At 50.8% G+C, this 19,036-nt stretch overlaps 1 protein-coding gene across 6 annotated transcripts in view; it reads left to right on the forward strand.

The window, feature by feature from the left end:
* Positions 1-19,036, forward strand: part of LOC138807720 (6-phosphofructo-2-kinase/fructose-2,6-bisphosphatase 3) — a 71,325-nt gene that overhangs the window by 32,018 nt on the left and 20,271 nt on the right. For 3 of the 6 annotated variants that reach the window (XM_069993502.1, XM_069993501.1, XM_069993507.1), the window contains exons 1-3: positions 8,674-9,109; positions 17,251-17,376; positions 18,606-18,702. In XM_069993502.1, the coding sequence (XP_069849603.1) occupies positions 8,971-9,109; positions 17,251-17,376; positions 18,606-18,702 (362 nt within the window). In that variant the 5' untranslated portion in view covers positions 8,674-8,970. Of the gene's footprint in view, positions 1-8,673; positions 9,110-17,250; positions 17,377-18,605; positions 18,703-19,036 lie in introns of those variants that run through there. The other 3 variants (XM_069993505.1, XM_069993506.1, XM_069993503.1) reach the window with 2 other exon arrangements.

The raw sequence follows: 19,036 nt of genomic DNA on the forward strand, positions 1-19,036 counted from the left end.
CTTCAGAGCCTGTGGCATGGGGGTTACAGGGAGGTTACTTCTGGTCCACCATGAGAACTAGCACTCATTCTTGGTTGATCAGTTGCATTATTGCAAATTCACACAAGCATCTCTATCTGTATCTGACACTGTTAGGCTCTGGTCATTCACAGATGAAGAGTTGACCTGTTTTTAAGTTGTTGACTATCTAATGACAAGGATCAAGTGTTTATTTGTGTTCATAGAGAAAATGAGCATCATTGATCTTTGCTTTTTGGGGCTGTACCAGGACTTCTTGCTCTCACTTGGCCTTTTTGCTCATGGCTGGTGCTCTACCACTTGAGCCACATCTCCAGTGTAGCATTTTGCTGGTTAACTGGACACAAGAGTCTCTTGGACTTTTCTTCCCTGGCTGGCTATGAGCCTCTCTCCTTGAATCACAGGCTTTGGAGCAGGTAGGATGATCAGCACCTGGATGGTTCTTGTATTTTAAGAACTGGAAAAGATCCTCAAAGACTGTGGTAACTCATCAATGGATAAGGGAACAGGGTTCCAGATTGAGTATAGAAAGGGTCAGGAGCAGGGGTCAGGCTCCAAATTCCTGGGCCATCTTTCCTCTCTTTCCTGCCCTTCCATTCCTGCTGGCAAGAGCTTTGGAGGAGAGACCAGTCTGATCATAATGGCAGAGTATTTACACCTAGATGGTCCACAGCTAGGTGTTCTAGTGTTTCTTCTTTTTTCTCCCTTTTCTTTCAGTATCAGAGATTGAATTCGGGGTCTTTCAGTTCTTAAGCCACTTAATCCAGATGTTTTGCCTTTTAGTTTGTTTCTTTCAGATAGAGTCTGGTGCTTTTGCCTTTTGCAGCTGCTTTTTTTTTTTTTTTCTTTTTGGGGCAGCTTCTAAGAACCTTTATCCATTATCTCCTGTGTAGGTGAGATTGCGGGTGCCTCCCACTCTGTATTTGGAGAAAGCCTTGCTATTGTTTTTACCTGGGCTGCCCTTAAACTGTAACCCTCACATTTCTACCTCCTATGGAGCTGCTATTACAGGCATGCTCTACTCTGCCTGTCACCCACCCATAATTGTCTATTCCTGAGACAAGGTCTCCCATAAGTAATCCAGACTGGCTTTGAACTTGCTACCCTCTTGCCTCTGTCCCGGAATGCTGAGATTACAGGTGTATGCCACCATACCTAATTTTGAGTCCCTGCTGTATTTTTATATTCCTGAAGAATTAAGGATATCATTCAACATCCATCTTTTAGCAGTGTGAAGTGAATTTACTCCTTTTTAAAATTATGTGTGTGTGTGTGTGTGTGTGTGTGTGCGCGCGTGCGCGCGTGTGCACACGCATACCAATACTGGGGCTTGAACTCAAGACCAGGGTGCTCCTCCTGAGCTCTTTTTGCTCAAGGCATTCTACCACTTGACCCATAGCTCCACTTTCAGCCTTTTGTGGTTAACTGGAACTAAGAATCTCTCTGACCTTTCCTGCTTGGGCTGGCTTTGAACCCTGATCCTCAGATCTCAGCCTCCCAAGTAGCTACAGTTACAGATGTGAGCTACTGGTGCCCAGTAAATTCACTCTTTAGTGAATGGAATGATCCTTTTCATGTGTGTCATGAGAAAACCCCACTGCTGTCTTGAAGTCCACATGGGCTCCTTAGTGTGTGGCATGAACACTTGAAAGGGGATGTGACGCTGTAAGCCTCTGCTGTTGGAAGAGGGGGTGCAGAAGCATTGTATGTCCAGCAACTGAGAACCAAGGGCTGAATTCCAGGAGAACCAATCTCTTTCTACTCAGCGGCACTGGTTTACTAGGATAACAAAATCCCAAAGCCAGAAATTCAAGGTGAGGTGTGCACAGGTTTCCTTGAGCAGGCCCTCAGCAGCGTGGCTGTCCATCCACTTGGCTGCACACTGTCTTTTGAATCTGCCTGGCCTCGGTTCCCATCATGACTGATGACTGAGGGACAGTTTGCCTTATTGATGCAGACCCTACCCAAAGAAGTGACTCCAGGAAACAGTCTGTGATGCACTCAGGAATGTTTCACTTTGTGAAGGTCATGCCCCACGGTTCTAGTGGGGTTTCTGCTCTTGTTTCTTTTCTTTTTTTGGGGGGGGCGTCCAGTCATGGGGCCTGAACTCTGGGCCTGGGCACTGTCCCTCAGCTCTTCAGCTCAAGGGTAGCACTCTACCACTTGAGCCACAGCGCCACTTCCGGCTTTTTTCTTTTTGCTTATGTGGTGCTGAGGAATCGAATCCAGGGCTGCATGCATGCAAGGCAAGCGCTCTACCACTGAGCCACCTTCCCAGCCCTTGTCAATATTTCTTTATTCTCCTGTTTAGCCATCTTAGACGTGGAGCAGATTTAAGAGACAATATCAAAATTAAAAAAAAAGAGACAATGTATAAAAAATTTTCAATGATGAAATATGATATGAAAATCAAAAAAATATAATCTGAATTAAAAAAAAACATATACAAATTTGGTTTTAAAGTAACAATCTTGTTTCTTTTCCACCCATGATTGGGGAGAAATCTCTTTCATAAGAGACATGGCGCGTGCGTGCGTGTGTGTGTGTGTGTGTGTGTGTGTGTGTGTGATTGTCTAGACATTGGACAGGCCATAACTTCTCCTGCCCCAGCATAGTTCTTCACCAAGATTGGTCCTATTGTTGGGTTGTCTAGACATTGGACAGGCCATGACTTCTCCTACCCCACCATAGTTCTTCATTGAGATTGGTCCTATTCGTTTAAATGTGTTACTGTATTTCTGGATTTTCCCCAGTCTCTCTTTATGGTATGTCTGTGTCTACAAAATACTGACATTGAAGAACTTTTCTATTCATTCTTTAGGGCAGACTCTCATGGAAACACATGTGTCTACTCTTCAGATTTTTCTATTTAGATGCTGGATGTTGGCTGTGCATTCAGATATAGTCAAGCTTAGGGAGACTGAGTCATAAACCAAACTGGTAAGAAAATGGGATATTGGTTTTCTGTTCTAAAAGAAAGTATTTGTGGCCATGTAACCTTAGAAGAAGTAGAGGTTTGTTCTGGCTGAGATGTTCAAGAAGCCACATCTGATGAAGGTCTCCTTGCTAAATGGGACTCAAGGAAGAACAGAACATTGTATAGTGAGAGAATGGGGGTTGTGTGTGGTGGCTTACTGCTGTAATCCCAGCCTCTCCGGTAGGAAGATTATGGGGGTAGGAGGATTGTAGAGACATGAGATTACTCTTTGCATATTCTTTCATTTATTTTCTTTTTAAGCCACCTGGATTAAGTTACCGGGCTTCACCTTGCTGTGTAACTTTTAACCACTTCTCAAAGGCCTCCATCGAAACACTGGAGATACATTAAGCTTCTACCCTCCTAATATATCACAGGGGGTATGGTAGTTACTCTTATTTTGGCTCAAACTCAGGGTCACTGGCTTGCTCAGCTGATACCCTAGCATGCCTCCCTCCCTCCCTCCCTCCCTCCCTTCCTTCCTCCCTCCCTCCCACCCTCCCTCCTTTCCTTCCTTCCTTCTTTCTTTTTTTTGTGTGCTGGTCCTTGAACTAAGGGTCTGGGTGCTGTCCTAAGCTTTTGGCTCAAGGCTAGCACTCTACCACTTGAGCCACAGCTCTACATTCTGGCTTTCCTGCCTGGGCTGGCAATGAACTACAATCCTCAGATCTCAGCCTCTGGAGTAGTTAGGATAACAGGCGTGAGCCACAAGCCAAGCGCTAGGCTCAAGTTACTTTTTTTTGAGGCATGCTTTATCCTAGGGAAGGAGGCTCAGTATGAGCTCAGAGTTCTCTTTCTGTTGAACTTGGTGATTGTGTCTTCATTTTAAGCAAATCCTTGGAGAGTCAAACTACAAAGCCACTGACACCCTCCAAAGATCTATATAAAGGTGAGAAATGGAATCACCCCACACTGAAACTCTGTGGAGCTGGCTCCTGTTTTTCCACCCTAACAGCTGAATTTTCCCTGAGGCTCTATGTATACGACCTTGTCATTTGCAGAGTCCTTCACTAACTTTCTGTCTAGTCCTTCCTCCCTCTGTGTCAGAATTCCCACAATCTATACTTTATTTTCTTCTTAGAAGTCAAGCAAACTGACCTGTTACTGATTTAAAAGGTAAAACAATATAGCCTTTGGTTTTGAAGTAACTACAGACTCACAGGATTGCAAAATAGTACATAGAGTACCACATACTTTCCGCTTAGCATCCCCAATAAGATGGTGATACATAAATGCAGTAAAATATCAAAAACAGGAGTTGGTCCTGGGTCATTGCTGTTATCTAGACTACTGTGTAACCAATTTTGGACAAACATCTCAAATCATGATAAAACACTAAACACTTTGTCTTGACATGGGGTAAACGGACTGATGAGGACTTTGGTACCCTCACAGAGCTGAAGCAAAGCTGTAGGACTGTGATTCCAGGCTGGGTGATGGATCATGTCTGTAATTGTAGCTATTCAGGAGGCTGATATTTGAATGATCAAGAGGGAGGGAGAGAGACAAGGTCTCACCATATAGCTCTGGCTGGTGTAGAATTTACCAATGCTAGGATTACAGGTTTGTACCACTGTGTCTGGCTCCAGTCTCATACTTGGAATTTCCTTTTTCTCTTTTCATTTTCCCTCTCCCTCCCTCCCTCCCTCCCCCTCCCTCCCTCGCTCCCTCCCTTTCTTCATTTCTTTCTCCCTCCCTCCCTCCCTTCCTTCCTTCCTTCCTTCTTCCATCTTTCCTTCCCTCTTTCCCTTCTTCCCTCCCTCCCTTCCTTCTCCTACTATCCAAATCCCAGACTGCCTGGAATTCACTCCATAGCCCAGGTTGGTCCCAAACTTATGATCTCTTTACCTCAGACTTCCAAGTGCTGGGATTACAGGTGTGTACCACCAAGCTTGGCAGGTGGTTTCAAAATTAATGACACTTCCTGTCTATAATTAGCAATTTAGGATTGCTTGGCCTGCCATAGGTAGGTGTTTTTTCCTCCACCAGCATGGTGGGAACATTGGAGTCTAACTAGCCGGCACAGGTGGCTGGGAATGGGCCTGCTTATTGCCATCCTGTTAGGTGACACTGGCCTGCAGAGGAGAGTAGGAACAAAGATTATGGAGAGAAGCCATTCCCATGTCCTTTCTCTCTATGGTTGGACCTGGCTTATGAATTTACCTCACCAGGTGTTTGCAGCTTCTTTGTGAATATGAAGAGGCCGTTTTAAGTAATTATCTAGTTCATGTCCCAGCTACAAGGTCCTTCTCAGCTGTTTCCTTCCAAACAGCTTCATTGTTCTGTGTGACATCTCGTGACTCACAATCAGCTCTTCTCAGGGCCCCAGGCTTGAGCTGTCTATAATGAGATCCAGAGGGGAGGGGGGACAGCTAGCTGCTGTCTGTGTCAAATAGAGGACCCTCGCCCCAAAATAGAAACAAAAACAAGCTCTGTTCCTAACTGGCTTCCTTCCTTGAGCTCTGACCTAATTGCCTAACCTCTGTAATTCCCCAAAGTCTCTTTGCATTTGGCCTCAAATAGGGTCTAGGGCTGTGACTCAGAATCTAAGAGAGACATGGTCACTAACCAGCTCTCAGGCCTAGAGTAGCTCTGGCTATAAGAATGTTAAGTTAGGGGCTGGGAACGTGCCTTAGTGGTAGAGTGCTTGCCTAGCATGAATGAAGCCCTGGGTTCGATTTCTCAGTACCACATAAACAGACAAAGCCAGAAGTGGCGCTGTGGCTCAAGTGGTAGAGTGTTAGCCTTGAGCTCAGAGACTCAGAGACAGTGCCCAGGCCCTGAGTTCAAGCCCCAGGATTGGCAAAACAAAAAACCCAAACTACCACCACCAACAAGAATGTTATGTTACAGGAGTATTATTGATGTTTATGATAGCCTTTTCAGAAGGACCAAGTTTTTGGTATCCAGCATGGGATTTGGGAGTTACTGAAGGCCTCCAGGATGATAATTAAGGTGAAGATGGGGTGAAAGAGTTAAGGGCATAACTGGGCATGGTGGCTCATACCTATAATCCTAGTTACTGAGGAGGCTGAGACATGAGGATCTGGGTTTGAAGCCAGTCCAGGCAGGAAAGTCAGTGAGATTCTTACCTCCCATTAACCACCAAAAAGCCAGAAGTGGAACCTGTGGCCTGTGGCTCAAGTGATAGAGTAAAAGGAAGATTAATGACAGCCCAGACCCTGGGTTCAAGCCACAGCACAAAGAGAGGTGGGAGGAGGGAGGGAGAGCGAGAGGGAGAGGGAGAGCGAGAGGGAGAGGGAGAGCGAGAGTGAGAGCGAGAGCCAGAGAGAGAGAGAGAGAGAGAGAGAGAGAGAGAGAGAGAAAGAGGGGGGGGCGTTAAGGATATTTAAACCAGCAAACTGAGTAGGTAAATTCTCAGAATATATTTGCTGTGGGGCTGTTTATAAAGCATTTCCTATTGAAGCAGTTTTGACCTCCCACTACTGCGCAATCTACCTGAGGCTGCAGGCCATTAAAAAGACACAACAAAACAAGTGGGGATTTGTCCTTGCCCCACACGAACACCCAGGTTGGCAGGCCCTTAGACAGCTACCGGGGTAGGGGATTAAGGCGACTTCCTTTTGCCTGCTGGGTATCTGCTAGGGTAGGCAGGGAGGAAGAAGTAGGCCTTTGTTGTGGACATCCTCTGTGATGTGCATTCAGGGAGAGGGTGCCTAAGTGCAAAGGCTCAGCAGGAGACAGACACGCGTTCTGGGGAGCCTGGGATGTACATCCTGGCCAGATGCATTTTCCAGGTCGAAAGATGAAAGGGTGTCTCCACCTCTGTCTGCTCCCCTGGAACCCAAACCAACAACCCATTGTCGTCAAGCATTGGGGGGGCGGTGAAAAGCTTCCATCTGGGGCGTTCGATTGTCCTTTAGGTGTGTACCAAATCTCTAGTGGGCAGTCAGGAGTGGGACAGCAGGCCTGTAGTCCCAGTACCTGGGCAAGTAGAGGCAGAAGAAGGGGAAGATCTGGGCCAGTTTGGCAACCTAGCAGCGATAGAGCCCGTCTCAAAGGCAGAGCGAGACCACCGCGTCGGTGGCGGGTAGCAGGCGCACAGGTGCCTGGGTCTGGCCTGAGCGGCTCCGGTGCAGCTCAACCCCTCTCTCAGCCCCCGTGTGGGGCGGGGTACGGCGCGGGCATTCGCCGCTTTCCTTTCCGGGTGAGCCCGCTCTTATTTCAGGCGTGGAGTGGCACCGTCCCTGGGGCATTCTAGGGTGTCACCTCTGGCATTTGCTCCCATGGTGGAAAAACAAGTCCGCATGCAATGCATCGGGTTTCTGAACAGCTGCAGGAGCGCAGAAACCAGACGGTCAGCAAAGCTGGGCTGTGTGTGCGTAGGGGTGGGGTGGGGGGGGGACTGAGATGCAGGGAACACGAAATGATGGGGTGCGGGTTGGAGCAGGACGGGGCGGGGATAGGGGACCGTGGCCAGGCAGGCATCTCCCTAGGCGCCCGGGGCTCCCCGGAGGGCGGAGGCCCGGGCGGGGCGAGCGGCGGGGCGGGCCCGCGGTGCCCGGCACGGCTCACAGCAGCGCATGCAGGACGTGCGCGACGTGTGGCGGCTCCGCGGCGGTGTGGGGCGCAGCGGGCGCCGCCCCCTCGCCTCCAATCACAGCCCGGCTGAGCGCGGGGGGCGCGCGCGAGCGCGCGCGCGCCAAAGTCACATCGGCGTGGCTGTCCCCACCGCGGAGCTGGTGGGGGGAGAATTCCCGCCCTGCGCCCCCAGGCGTCACCACACAGCCTGGCTCGGCGTCCCCAGCTCACGCACAACTGCGCGGGGGGGAGGCAGGAAGCGGGATATGGAGAGGTGCGCACACACCCAACGGCGGCGGGGCGTCGAGTTAGTCTCCGTGATCAGATTCCCCCCCCCCCCAATAATTATTCCGGATTTATAGTCAGTGAATTGCAGGTGGAAATGGGGGGGTCGCGTTCCATCCAAGTTCGCTGAAAATCGCGCGCTTTGCATGGGAGAACCGAGGTGCCCGCTCCACCCTTGGCCTTCCCCAAAGTTCCCTTGAGCCCCGCACGCGGAACCCCCTCCCCCGGTTCCCGTGTTGGGGTGGGGCAGATTCCGATGGTCCCCAGGGAGTGGTGAGCCCCCCCCCCCCCTGCTCCCAGCACCGGGAACTTCCAGGTCGGTAGGGTCATGGGTGAGAACTGGGATTATCAGAAAACTGCTTGGGCCTGGGTCTTTCACCTGGGCCGAGACTGCCCGGGAGCTGAGAGCAGCGGTCAGAACCCCGCCCCGGGCTAGAAAGGTCGAAGCTAGTAGAGGATGCCTGGATCTGGGTGTGGACTGCCCCCGGCTGCTTCCCTGTTCTTCCCGGCACCCTTCAGTGAAGGGTCCGGAATTCTAAGGGGAAGCGGTGCCAGGTCTAGTTGGAGGTAAGGAAGGGGTTAAAAATAAACAAAATAAAAGACAGCACCCCCCGCAGACGAGCTCCGGGGTCCCCAGGACCAGGTCGGGGAGCGGAGCCCGCGCCGCCGCCGCCGGCCAGCAGGGGGCGCGCGCCGCCCGTCTCCGAACGCTCCCACCTCCGCCCCACGTGAAAGGGGGCTGGGACCCAAAGAATGCGGCCCGCCCCGCGGCTGACGCGCCGGGCTGCCGGCCGGGTGGATTAAAAGGCCGGGCGGTGCGGGTGGCATCCCCATAGAGCCGGAGCGGAGACGAGTGGCGGTGCCGGGCGGCGGTGAGCGCGGCTGTCACGGTGCCCCAGCATCCCCGGGCTTCCCAGAGCCGATCCTCCCCTTCCCCCGACCCGCCCGCCGGCGGCCCCAACCCCGCGCCCCCCTCGCCGAGCCCCGCGCGCCCGCCCGCCCCGCGTCCCGGACTTCGCACAAAGCACGTTCCCCACGCAGAGCCCCGGCCGTCCTCAGTCTTTTGTTCCGCGGGGGCTGCCGCTGCCCTTCCCGCGTCGGAGTCTTCCTCCCGGGGTGGCGGGGCCCCGCCGGGCGCAGTCGCGAAGATGCCCTTGGAGCTAACCCAGAGCCGGGTGCAGAAGATCTGGGTGCCCGTGGACCATCGGCCCTCGTTGCCCAGATGTGAGTGCAGCTGCGCGGGCTTCCAGGCTGCAGGTGGAGTCGCGCGCGCCCAGCTCGGCCTTTGTAAGCGGTGGCGGCGGCGGCATTGTGCCGCTGCGGGGAGCGCGCTCAGGCCGGCGGGGCGGCGTGGCCGGCGGGGCCGGCGGGGCCGGCGGGGGCCGGCGTGGCCGGCGGGGCCGCGAGATGCGCCTCCCCGGGCCGGGCGGCAGGGGCGCTGTCGCCCCAGACACTGAGATGCCGGGCCCGGGGCTGCGATCGCTGGGCGCGCAGAACGCGCGCGCCTAGGGGGGAGGCCCGGCACCCGGGCGCCGGGAGCCTGGGGCGCGGCCGTCCGCCCGCCCGCTTCCCCGCCCCTCTCCTCTCCTCTCCCTCCTCCCTCATCTCTGCACCTCTCTGCACGCCCGTCTGCCCTCACGAGTCACACGTTCCGCACCCGTCTGCACGCCCATCTCCCCTGGCTCCTGTTGCACACATTTGTGCACCTCTGCACGCACGTTCTTCTCTCGTTTCGCACACGTCGGATTCTTTTTTTGAATATTTTATCATCTTTAAGTAGTTGCACCGAGGAATTGGCATTCAACAATGCGGTTTATGGATACAGTGGGTCCTTATCACCGTCACCCTTGATTTTCACCTCTCCCAACCCACCCCCCTTCACTTCAGATTCGCGTCCCCCCCCCCTTTGTACTGGATCTCTCCATGCTTTCTCGCTGTCTGCCCGTGGTTCGTGACCCCCACTTTCCTATCGGTGAATCTCCGCCTTCCTCTCCTACTCCGGGGGCTGCAGGTGCGTCTGGGGTTGGGGACGAGCCGAGGGCGACCCGGATCACGCTTCCTCTGTCGACTTTGCGGGTGGGGGGGGTGTGGACAGGCCGAGGGTGGGTGATTGCACGGTCAGTGGCATTTCACACGTGCGCACACACTCCCCGGACTCCGGATTCGCTGGCAGTGCGCCCGTGGTGCTCTGACCAAAGTGGGTTCCCGCTTCAGATGCAGCGCCGCCTCTGGAAAGGGCGATTGGAGGGGCCAGGCGCCCGTAGGGTGGTCAGCGGTACGGTGCCAAGTGCGGGTCTGCCGTCTGAGGGGCCACCTCGGACCCCAGGTTTAACCCCTGGGAGGAGCCTGTGGGCACGGGGGGCACCTGTATGCCTGGCAGGTGGCCGGCTGGGGTTTTCTCCACTGCCACGTTTCCCTGGATGGCCACCTCGGGATGGGGCACTCGCCTGGAGATGGGCCGGCTCTGAGTCACCGGCCGCCTTGCGCAGACCTGTCCCAGCCTCCGGGGCGGGGCGCCCTCGGGGCCCTGTGCTGGACCCCAGGGTCTGGGGGGAAGCAGCCACTAGGAGGAGTCTTGTTCTCCCTGCCTTCCTGGCTAAGTGGCCTGTGGTAGAGGGCTTGGCAGGTGTGCCGCTGGTTCCCTACAGAACGTTGAGAGGCATCTGCTAAATGAAGGGGGGTGGGGGGTGGTTCTGGTTGTCTTTTACTTTGTTTTCATAAGAATATCTCAGCCAATGATCGGGGTGGTAGCTTATGTCTGTAATCCCAGCACTGAGGCAGGACACTCTGGTGAGTTTGAGGCCAGAAGATCCTGTTCTCACAATTAAATGAAGATTGAAGAAAATAAAATGATAGCTCTCACCCAGGGGGATTTGGGCATGACCAGGTCTAGTGTGCGTCTCTTTTGGACTTTTGAATTAAACCAATATTTTGAACCGGGCACTTCATAAACTTTAGTGGGGCCCCTAATGCTTTTTTGTGTGTGTGTGATTGTATGATGTACCCCCCCCTCCCCCAGCCCCAAGTTTGGTCTGAGATGAATGTCCCAAGTTTCTTCAGGGTCACAGAGTTTGGTTAGTGTGGCTCAGCAGTGATTTAGAGGGACAGCAGCTTGCAGCCTCGCCTTCTCCCCAAGGCTTCACAAACCGGTACATTAGACTCCACAAAGCCCAGGCTTCTCACGAAGCCACACGTTTCTCACGAAGCCAAGAGATTTTGCAAGGAATGGCTGCAAGAACCATTCAGAGCTTTGGGAGAGGAGAGGTGTGGTGTGTGTGCCTAAACCTAAGTAAGCTCTCTGGGCCTGGCCCGCCCCTCCGGGAAGCCTGCTGTGTGACTCTGGGGTGTGGGCTCAGATACATTCCTTCTTAGAAAAGTCTCCACATCTGGGCACTGATTACGCATGTGTTCAGGTGGTGACTGTCGGCTTATATGGCTCCATTGGACTCTTATTGGAATGCCAAAAAGCACATTTCTTCTCTAATGACATTTGGAATCATGCACAAGTTTACTTTTTCCTAAATCTGTTACAGTCCTGATACCCTGACTCCTGAGGCTTACCACCAAGGGGGCGGGGTTCCTGCCAAATACAAGCAAGTACTAGGAACAGTGGGAGATCAACCCAGATATGGGGATGGATACTTGTGCCTCTGGGTTAAGTGTTCCTCCACCAACATGGCGGTGGGTGCTTCTTTCAAATCAGTGCTTGCATCAATTGGAATCATGACTCCAGGTCAGGAGACATACTGAATGTGTGAATCAGCTTAGCTGACAAGACAGATGTGAATTCTGGGCTAGCAAGAGTTGGTTCTGCTTCTGTTCAGTAATTTTTTTTTTTAACTAAACATTGGAAGCCTTCCAACTTAATCTGAGTTACTAACCACTCAGAACCTCAGTTTCCTCTTCTGTAAAGAAGGTTACATGGTGGGGTGCTAGTGGCTCATGCCTGTAATCCTAGCTATGCGGGAGGCTGAGATCTGAGGATCAAGATTCAAAACTAGCTCAGGCAGGAAAGTCCATGAGACTCTTATCTCCAATTAGCCACCAGAAAACCAAAAGTGGCACTGTGGCTCAAGTGGTAGGTAGAGTGTGGGAGAGTACCAGGCCCAGAGTTCAAGCCCCAGGGACTGACAAAAAAAAAAAAAAAAAAAAGGTTATGTTTCTACAGGCTTAATGAGTATATGGGATAGGGGTTGGGGAAGAGGGTGGAGGAAGGAAGGTAGTATCCTGGATCCTCTCCTTTCTCAATATGATGGGTTCTCAAAAGTGCACTGGAGGGCTGGGAAGGTGGCTCAGTGGTAGAGCACTTGCCTTGCATGCTTGAGGCCCTGGGTTCGATTCCTCAGCACCACATAAGCAAAAAGAAAAAAGCCAGAAGTGGCGCTGTGGCTCAAGTGGTAGAGTGCTAGCCTTGAGCTGAAGAGCTGAGGGACAGCGCCCAGGCCCAGAGTTCAGGCCCCATGACTGGACCCAAAAAAAAAAAAAAAAAGTGCACTGGAACTTGACGGGCATTGGATAATAGGTGACATGGGGTGACTCTGTGGTCTCAAAGCATGTTAGGTACATGTACAGAAAATGTCTTAATGAAACCCATTAGCGTGTGCAGTTTTCTTTTCTTTTCTTTTTTTTTTTGAGGCTAGGTCTCTTTAATATAGCCCAGGCTAGCCTCAAACTCATAATCCTCCTAACTTTTAACCTCTGTAGGGCTGGGATTACTGTGCTACTACATCCGGTTACTATTTTATATAACTAACATATGCTAATTGAAAAAAGAAGGATTAAAAAGTTGCCATTCCTCCTTGGAGCAAAGGAGGTACTGATATGAGTCAGTGCAGAGTTGTCTTAAAAAGTAGATACAAAAACAGTATCTTAAAGCACCAAGTGCTCAACAAAATTATTAATCTCCAAAATACGGGAGAGTAAGATGACTATTTTTGTTCAGGATTTAATGCCTGGGATTGGTTGCATGTGAAGGAAGGTGGATGTGTCACATCAGATAGGAAGATGTTCCTCTCGTGAGAGTTAATAGACACCGATAGTTCTCTAATTTAGGGGAGAAGGATGGTTGTTCCAGAGAATTACCTCTGAAGTCTTTGTGCCCTACAAATTGTAGCAGGGACTTTTCAGCGAGGATTGCACCTTCGAATAATTTGCGTGAGATTTGGAAAAGCAAAATCTGTACTCACACCGAGTTAGAATTACCCCCGGTGTGATTCACATACACTGTTACTATGTTTAAAAAAGTTTCTAAGTTCAGCCAGCGGTACCACTCACCACTCGCTTAAGGAAAAGACATTTGAGAGGATTCCACAGGAGAACTAAGCCTGTGATGCTTTTGCCATGAGCCTCCAAAAGAGAGGTAGCCAAGATGGCTGGTACCCACGAAGGGCATTACAGTAAGCGGTTCCGGTGACTTGTGTCACGGTTCATTTCCACACCAGTGCCTGTGTGAATTGTCCCCTCATTGTACAGAAAGGAAGACAAAACCTCAGAGAGATTAACTTGTCCAAGGCCCAAGGAGGTGATGGCCAGGCTTTGAACTCTTGTGTAAGGGACTCCAGGCTGCGCACTTCATACTGTGCTATTGTATTGCCTTTCAGTTGTTGGTGAGTCACTGAAATGCTTCATCCTGGTGTTGCTGGCAGAGATTACACGGGGCTGGCCTTCCAGGCACCAAAGATGATAAGTCTACCAATGCAGAAGAGCTTTTGATAAAAAATGTCTATGGTCTACATTCCCCCCCCCCCCCCCCACTTTGCCCCAGTAATCTCAGGCCTAGCTCACTTCCTATTACTGTCAGCAGTCTTGGAGGGCACTGTCAGCTGATCCAATGATACTGGAAGAGAAGTGTGAATCAAGTAGCAACTATATGATTCTGCCTAGCTGTCTGTGCTGGTGTTTCTTGCATTCTGGTCTCCTAAGGACCAGGAAAGTTAAGCCTGTTTTCCAGAGAGATCTTAGGGTGGCAATGTTTCTGTATAGCTTTATTTTGCCCTTGTCTTGGGGGGGGGGATATTCAGGTAGGGATAGAGATAACCAGGTTTTGGAGACATTTGAGGTATGCTGAGAGTTTAATAAAGGGGCTGGGAGTGGTAGTGCACTTCTGTGATCTGGAGGCTGAGGTAGGAAGATAGAGTTACATGACAGGCTGGGAATGGGGCTCAGTGGTAGAATGCTTGAAGTCCTGGGTTCGATTCCTCAGTACCACATAGACAGAAAAAGCCAGAAATGGCTCTGTGGCTCAAGTGGTAGAGTGCTAGCCTTGAGCAAAAGACGCTCAGGGACAGCACCCAGGCCATGAGTTCAAGCACTAGGACTGATAAAAAAAAAAAGAGTTGTATAGCTTGGGAAACAGCTCCCCCCCCACCCCCAGGGGTGGTAAGGGTGATGAAAGAATAAAAAGTTGATTTGATCCCTAGGCCCAAAAGATAGTAAAGGAAGGTACAGTTTCTGGTACTCGTCCAAATCTGAGCCTATGGGTGGAGTGGTGTCTGCTTCTCCCACTAAAGGGAGTAATGGTTTGTTTGGGTTTGAAATTCAGCCTGAACTTTGGTCTGAAGGAATTAACTCTGCTGTTTATGGATTTGTTTGTTTTCTCCCTCCCCAAAAGTCTTCTGTCAGAGGAGATTTGCTCCTGTGATTAGTGGCTGGACTTAATCCCCGATTTGATAGCCCAGTCAGCTGCTGCCTGGGCTCCGGGGCCTGGTTCCAACCAAAGCCTGTCATATGCGTGCACATTTGTGTCTGAGTCTGACTCTGGGCATGTCTGCATATTCTCAGGAGTGGTGGCTTGGGGTCACGGAGACCCCAGAGAGGTGGGGAAATGAAGGGGGAGGACGACTGTGGCCAGTGGGTGGGTGGGTTTTGTTCCAGATACAAGTGATCTGACTTGAGTGGTCCCTGCCACTTACGTGCAAGCTCTTCTGCCGCTGCTAAAAGAGCCTCCTGGACACCTTTGGGCGTGCCATGCTCGGGAAAAATGCTTGACTCCAGGGGCCTCCAGCCCCTTGAGGATTGTTCCCACCAGCTGCTGTTTATCGCTAGTGAGGTGGAGGGGCTGGCCGAGATAAGTTTCTGTTTTCTAGGAATCTGTCTTTCTAGGCCTCTGGATGTCAGAGATAGGGAAGGCTTTGTGTGGCCTCTGACACTTGGCCTCCAGAAAGCCCCACTTCTTCCTCTTCCTCACCTGGGTGCTGACCTCTACCTCTCACGCCCGCGCCACGCAACCCCAGCCTGCCCATTTGGAAAGCAGAGCCCAGAATGCACTGTGGTGTTTGGGAGATTATTCACTTTGGTTTGGGATCATGGTTGATGTCCATATTAGGCCTACAGGTATCCTTTCTTTCTTTTCCCCTCTCTCCCTCCTTCTTCCTTTCCTCCCTCCCTCCCTCCCTCCTTCTCTCTCTTTCTCTTTCTTTCTTTCTTTCTTTCTTTCTTTCTTTCTTTCTTTCTTTCTTTCTTTCTTTCTCTCTTTCTCTCTTTCTTTCTTTCTTTTCTCTCTTCTTCCTTTCTTTCCTCTCCTCTTCCTTTCTTTTTTCCCCTTCCTTCCTCCCTTCCTCCCTTTCTTCCTTTCTTCCTCCCTTCCTCCCTCACTCCCCCCCCCCCCTTTCTGCTTGAACTCAGGACCTGGGCTGTCCATGAGCTCTTTTACTCAAGCCTAGTATTCTACCACTTTAAGCCCTTAGCGCCACTTCCTCTTTTCTGGTGGTTAATTATGAACTCAGCCTCCCGAGTAGCTGGGCTTACAGGTGTGAGCCACAGGTGCAGGGCTAGAGGTGCTTTTTCTAATCATGTGCAGGCACCGATAGCATCATCACCCAACCAAGGTGGTGGCAGTCCCCTCTCCCTGCCTGGGCAGCCTTAGGCTCCTCCTTGAGGCCGAGCCTCTGTCCAGATCTGACATCTGCCTGGATTGGCCATATGGCCCCAGCTTCAGAAGTGATGACGGCTGCCTGGGTGGAGTAGGCAGGTGGCCTCTGGCATGTGATCTCCTTTGTCACTAGGATGCAGTTGTCGCCTGAGAGTCTCACACAGCCTAGGAAAGAAATACTGTGCCTTCAGTTTCTAGGACTAGCTGCTTTTGTCAGCTTTCTGAAAACCTTGGTCCCGGGTACTTTGTTTTACTGAGGTTCTCAGGAATATGGGTCACTCATTCAAATGTGGAGACCCAGAGGGAATTCAAAGTCAAGGACATCTCTGCTAGAGCTAGCGGAGATCAGTGACCAGCAATTCCCTAGGTAGACCCTGGCACCCTTCAGAATGGGGCAGCAAAGTGGAGGGGGCTGGAGGATCAGGAAAGAATGTGAGCAGTTCGAGGATGAGTGTGTTCACCTGTCCCCTCCCTCCCTCCATAGGGTTTGAGGTTCTGGGTCTCATCTACTTTCTTTTCATACTTTTAAGGATTAGCTTTTAAAATTATTTTAAAATTTATTTTAATTTTTAAAGAAAGGTTATCTTTTTTCTGTCTCTTGGCTTTCTTTTCTTTTCTTTTTTCTTTTTTTTTTTTTTTTTTTTGGGTCCGATCGTGGGGCCTGAACTCTGGGCCTGGGTGCTGTCCCTCAGCTCTTCAGCTCAAGGCTAGCGCTCTACCACTTGAGCCACCTTCCTAGCCCCGTGTCTCTTGGCTTTCTGATTGTCACCTCCAGTATTCCTGTGTGTGTATGCTTGTGTGCTTGTTTTATGTCAGTTCTGAGGCTTGAATTCAGGGCCTGGCATTGTTCCTGAGCTTTATGCTCAAGGTTAGCACTCTACCACTTTCAGCCACAGCTCCATTTATGTCTTTTTTGGTGGTTAATTGGGGATATGAGTCTCATGGACTTCTCTACCCATGCTGGATTTGAACAATGATCCTCAGATCTCAGCCTCCTGAGTAGCTAGGATTACAGATGCTAGCAAGCCCCTGGTGCCTGGCTAATGTCCCTCTTTTATCTCTTCAGTTTATATTCTGCATTTGGAAATTTCCTCTCTGTATTGTTCACTTCATACTCGCTGGTATTAGGTTTCTTCCTTATTCCCTTGAGTTCTGCTCTGTAGTGTTAGTCTTTGGTGGAACTAAGGGCCTGTCATATCTGATTGTATTTGAAACTGTTGCTTTGTTCATAAGTATAACCTGGAAAAATATGATTGAGCTGCACGAGGAGGGACTCAGATCATGAGGGCATGTGATTTCATTGGATTGTCAAGTCCCAGGGGCTCTGGGATGGGACATGACATAACACTTTCATACCATTCTTTGTGTGTATATATATCTGTCAGTCCTGGAGCCTGAACTCAGACCCTGGGTGCTAAGGGACAGCTCAAGGCTGCCATGCTATTGCTTGAGCTACAGCTCCACTTCCTGTGCTATTCTTTGAAGTCTGTAGGTTGTGGGACTCAGTTCTTCACCTTTTGCCACTTGAGTGATGACTTTTCTCTGTTGCTTTTTCTAGCCTGTGGGCCAAAGCTGACCAACTCACCCACGGTGATTGTTATGGTGGGCCTTCCTGCCCGGGGTAAGACTTACATCTCCAAGAAGTTGACTCGCTACCTCAACTGGATCGGAGTCCCAACGAAAGGTGAGCCAGGTCCCTGGGCTAAGGCCTTTACATCATGGGCTGCTTGCCAGGCCTGAAAACCTGACCTTCTACCTCTGGTTGTTGGTGCCCAGAGGCAGGACCCCTCCTGGGTAGGTCTATATCAGGGTCATGAAATCTGATCCCACCGCCCATTCCAGCTGTGTCCCCAGTCCAGCTGTGTCCATACCCTTTTTTTCCTGTTGGGTTTGGTCTCATTGACCAATCTTCTCTTTCCCACTCCCCTAAGTCCTGCCTGACTCAGGTTCCACCTGCTCCATGGCGCTTCCTCCCATCACCTCATTCTCTGCAGCTCTTATCCTTGAAATTCCCTTTGTATTTAGAGGTAACATTGCTTTTCCTGCTGGTCCTCAAGTGCTCCATGCTGCTCTTCTGTTGCTGTATCTCTGCCTACTTTGCCTAAGTAAACAAGAAATGAGGATAGGGACTAGTAAGTTTTTTGTTTGATTGTTTTTGTGCTGGGGCTGGGGCTCAAACTCAGGGCCTCACGCTCTTGTTGAGCTTTTTGGCTCAAGGCTGGTGTTCTACTACTTGAGCCACACCTCCACTCCTGGCTTTTCTGCTGGCTTAATTGGAAGTAAGAGTCTCTTGGATTCATCTTTTGGGACTAGCTTTGAACCATGAGCCTCAGATCTCAGCTTCCTAAGTAGCTAGGATTATAGGTATGATTCACCACCACCTGGCATACAGAGATTAGTTTTTTTATATTTGCTATCTTTCCCGAAGTTCTCAGCAACTTCTTCTATGGAAGGGAGGGAGTGTTAGGATTGAAGCTAGGGCCTTGCACATGCTGAGCTACTCCTTAGTCCCTTCTATCAAATTCATTTCCTTGGTCTGAGACTCACCCATTTATAGATACCACAGACAAAAAGATCACTGTACTTGTTTTTTTTTTTTTTTTAACCAGACCTACAGCTCTCCCCTTTTTTCACTATCTCAGTCTTGGCCCAGTAGTAGATGACTGGGTTTGGAGGCTGGGCTGTAGGGCAGGCTCAGGAAAAGCAGGTAGTGGTGGGCGCCATAGTGTGGTCTGGGAGGCGTGGGGCTGCTTCCTCTCTGGCTGCCTTCAGGAAGGAGATGATAAGTCCAGACTGTGAATGCCCCACTCTGCTTTCCGTGTCAGGTTGTCATTCTATTCGGAGTCGTGTTGGTGGTGGGTTTTCCCTTCTTCCCGCTGGCTCATCCAGGGCTGTCCTTGTTGTCCCCTCCAGTGTTTAACGTGGGAGAGTACCGGCGTGAGGCTGTGAAGCAGTACAGCTCCTATAACTTCTTCCGCCCCGACAATGAAGAAGCCATGAGAGTTCGAAAGTAAGATATGAGCTGCTTTGCAGACACAAATTCTTTTTTTTTTTTTTTCTTCTAGTTTTCCTTTGTTTTTAAGCCAGATTCAGTATGAGGAAGAGAAAGCCAGCCTGTGGTCTGGCTCTCCCCTGGTGGCCATCAGAGCTGTCCCTTGTCAGGGCAGATGTCTGTGAGACACTCAGCTTTGATCTGCTCTCAGATAGTTTAACTGAGCTGAGGCCAGCTAGATCCAAAGCCGCTACTTCCCAGGAGTGAACAAAGTCCTTTTCATTGTGAATCATCTGTTTGCGTTGGGACACCATCTCTGGTAAACTGGAGGTGGTGGGGAAACCCTTGTGTG

Source organism: Dipodomys merriami, unplaced genomic scaffold (genome assembly GCF_024711535.1).
Source record: "Dipodomys merriami isolate MVZ:Mamm:240054 unplaced genomic scaffold, mDipMer1.0.p SCAF_429, whole genome shotgun sequence".
NCBI classification, from domain to species: Eukaryota; Metazoa; Chordata; class Mammalia; order Rodentia; family Heteromyidae; genus Dipodomys; species Dipodomys merriami.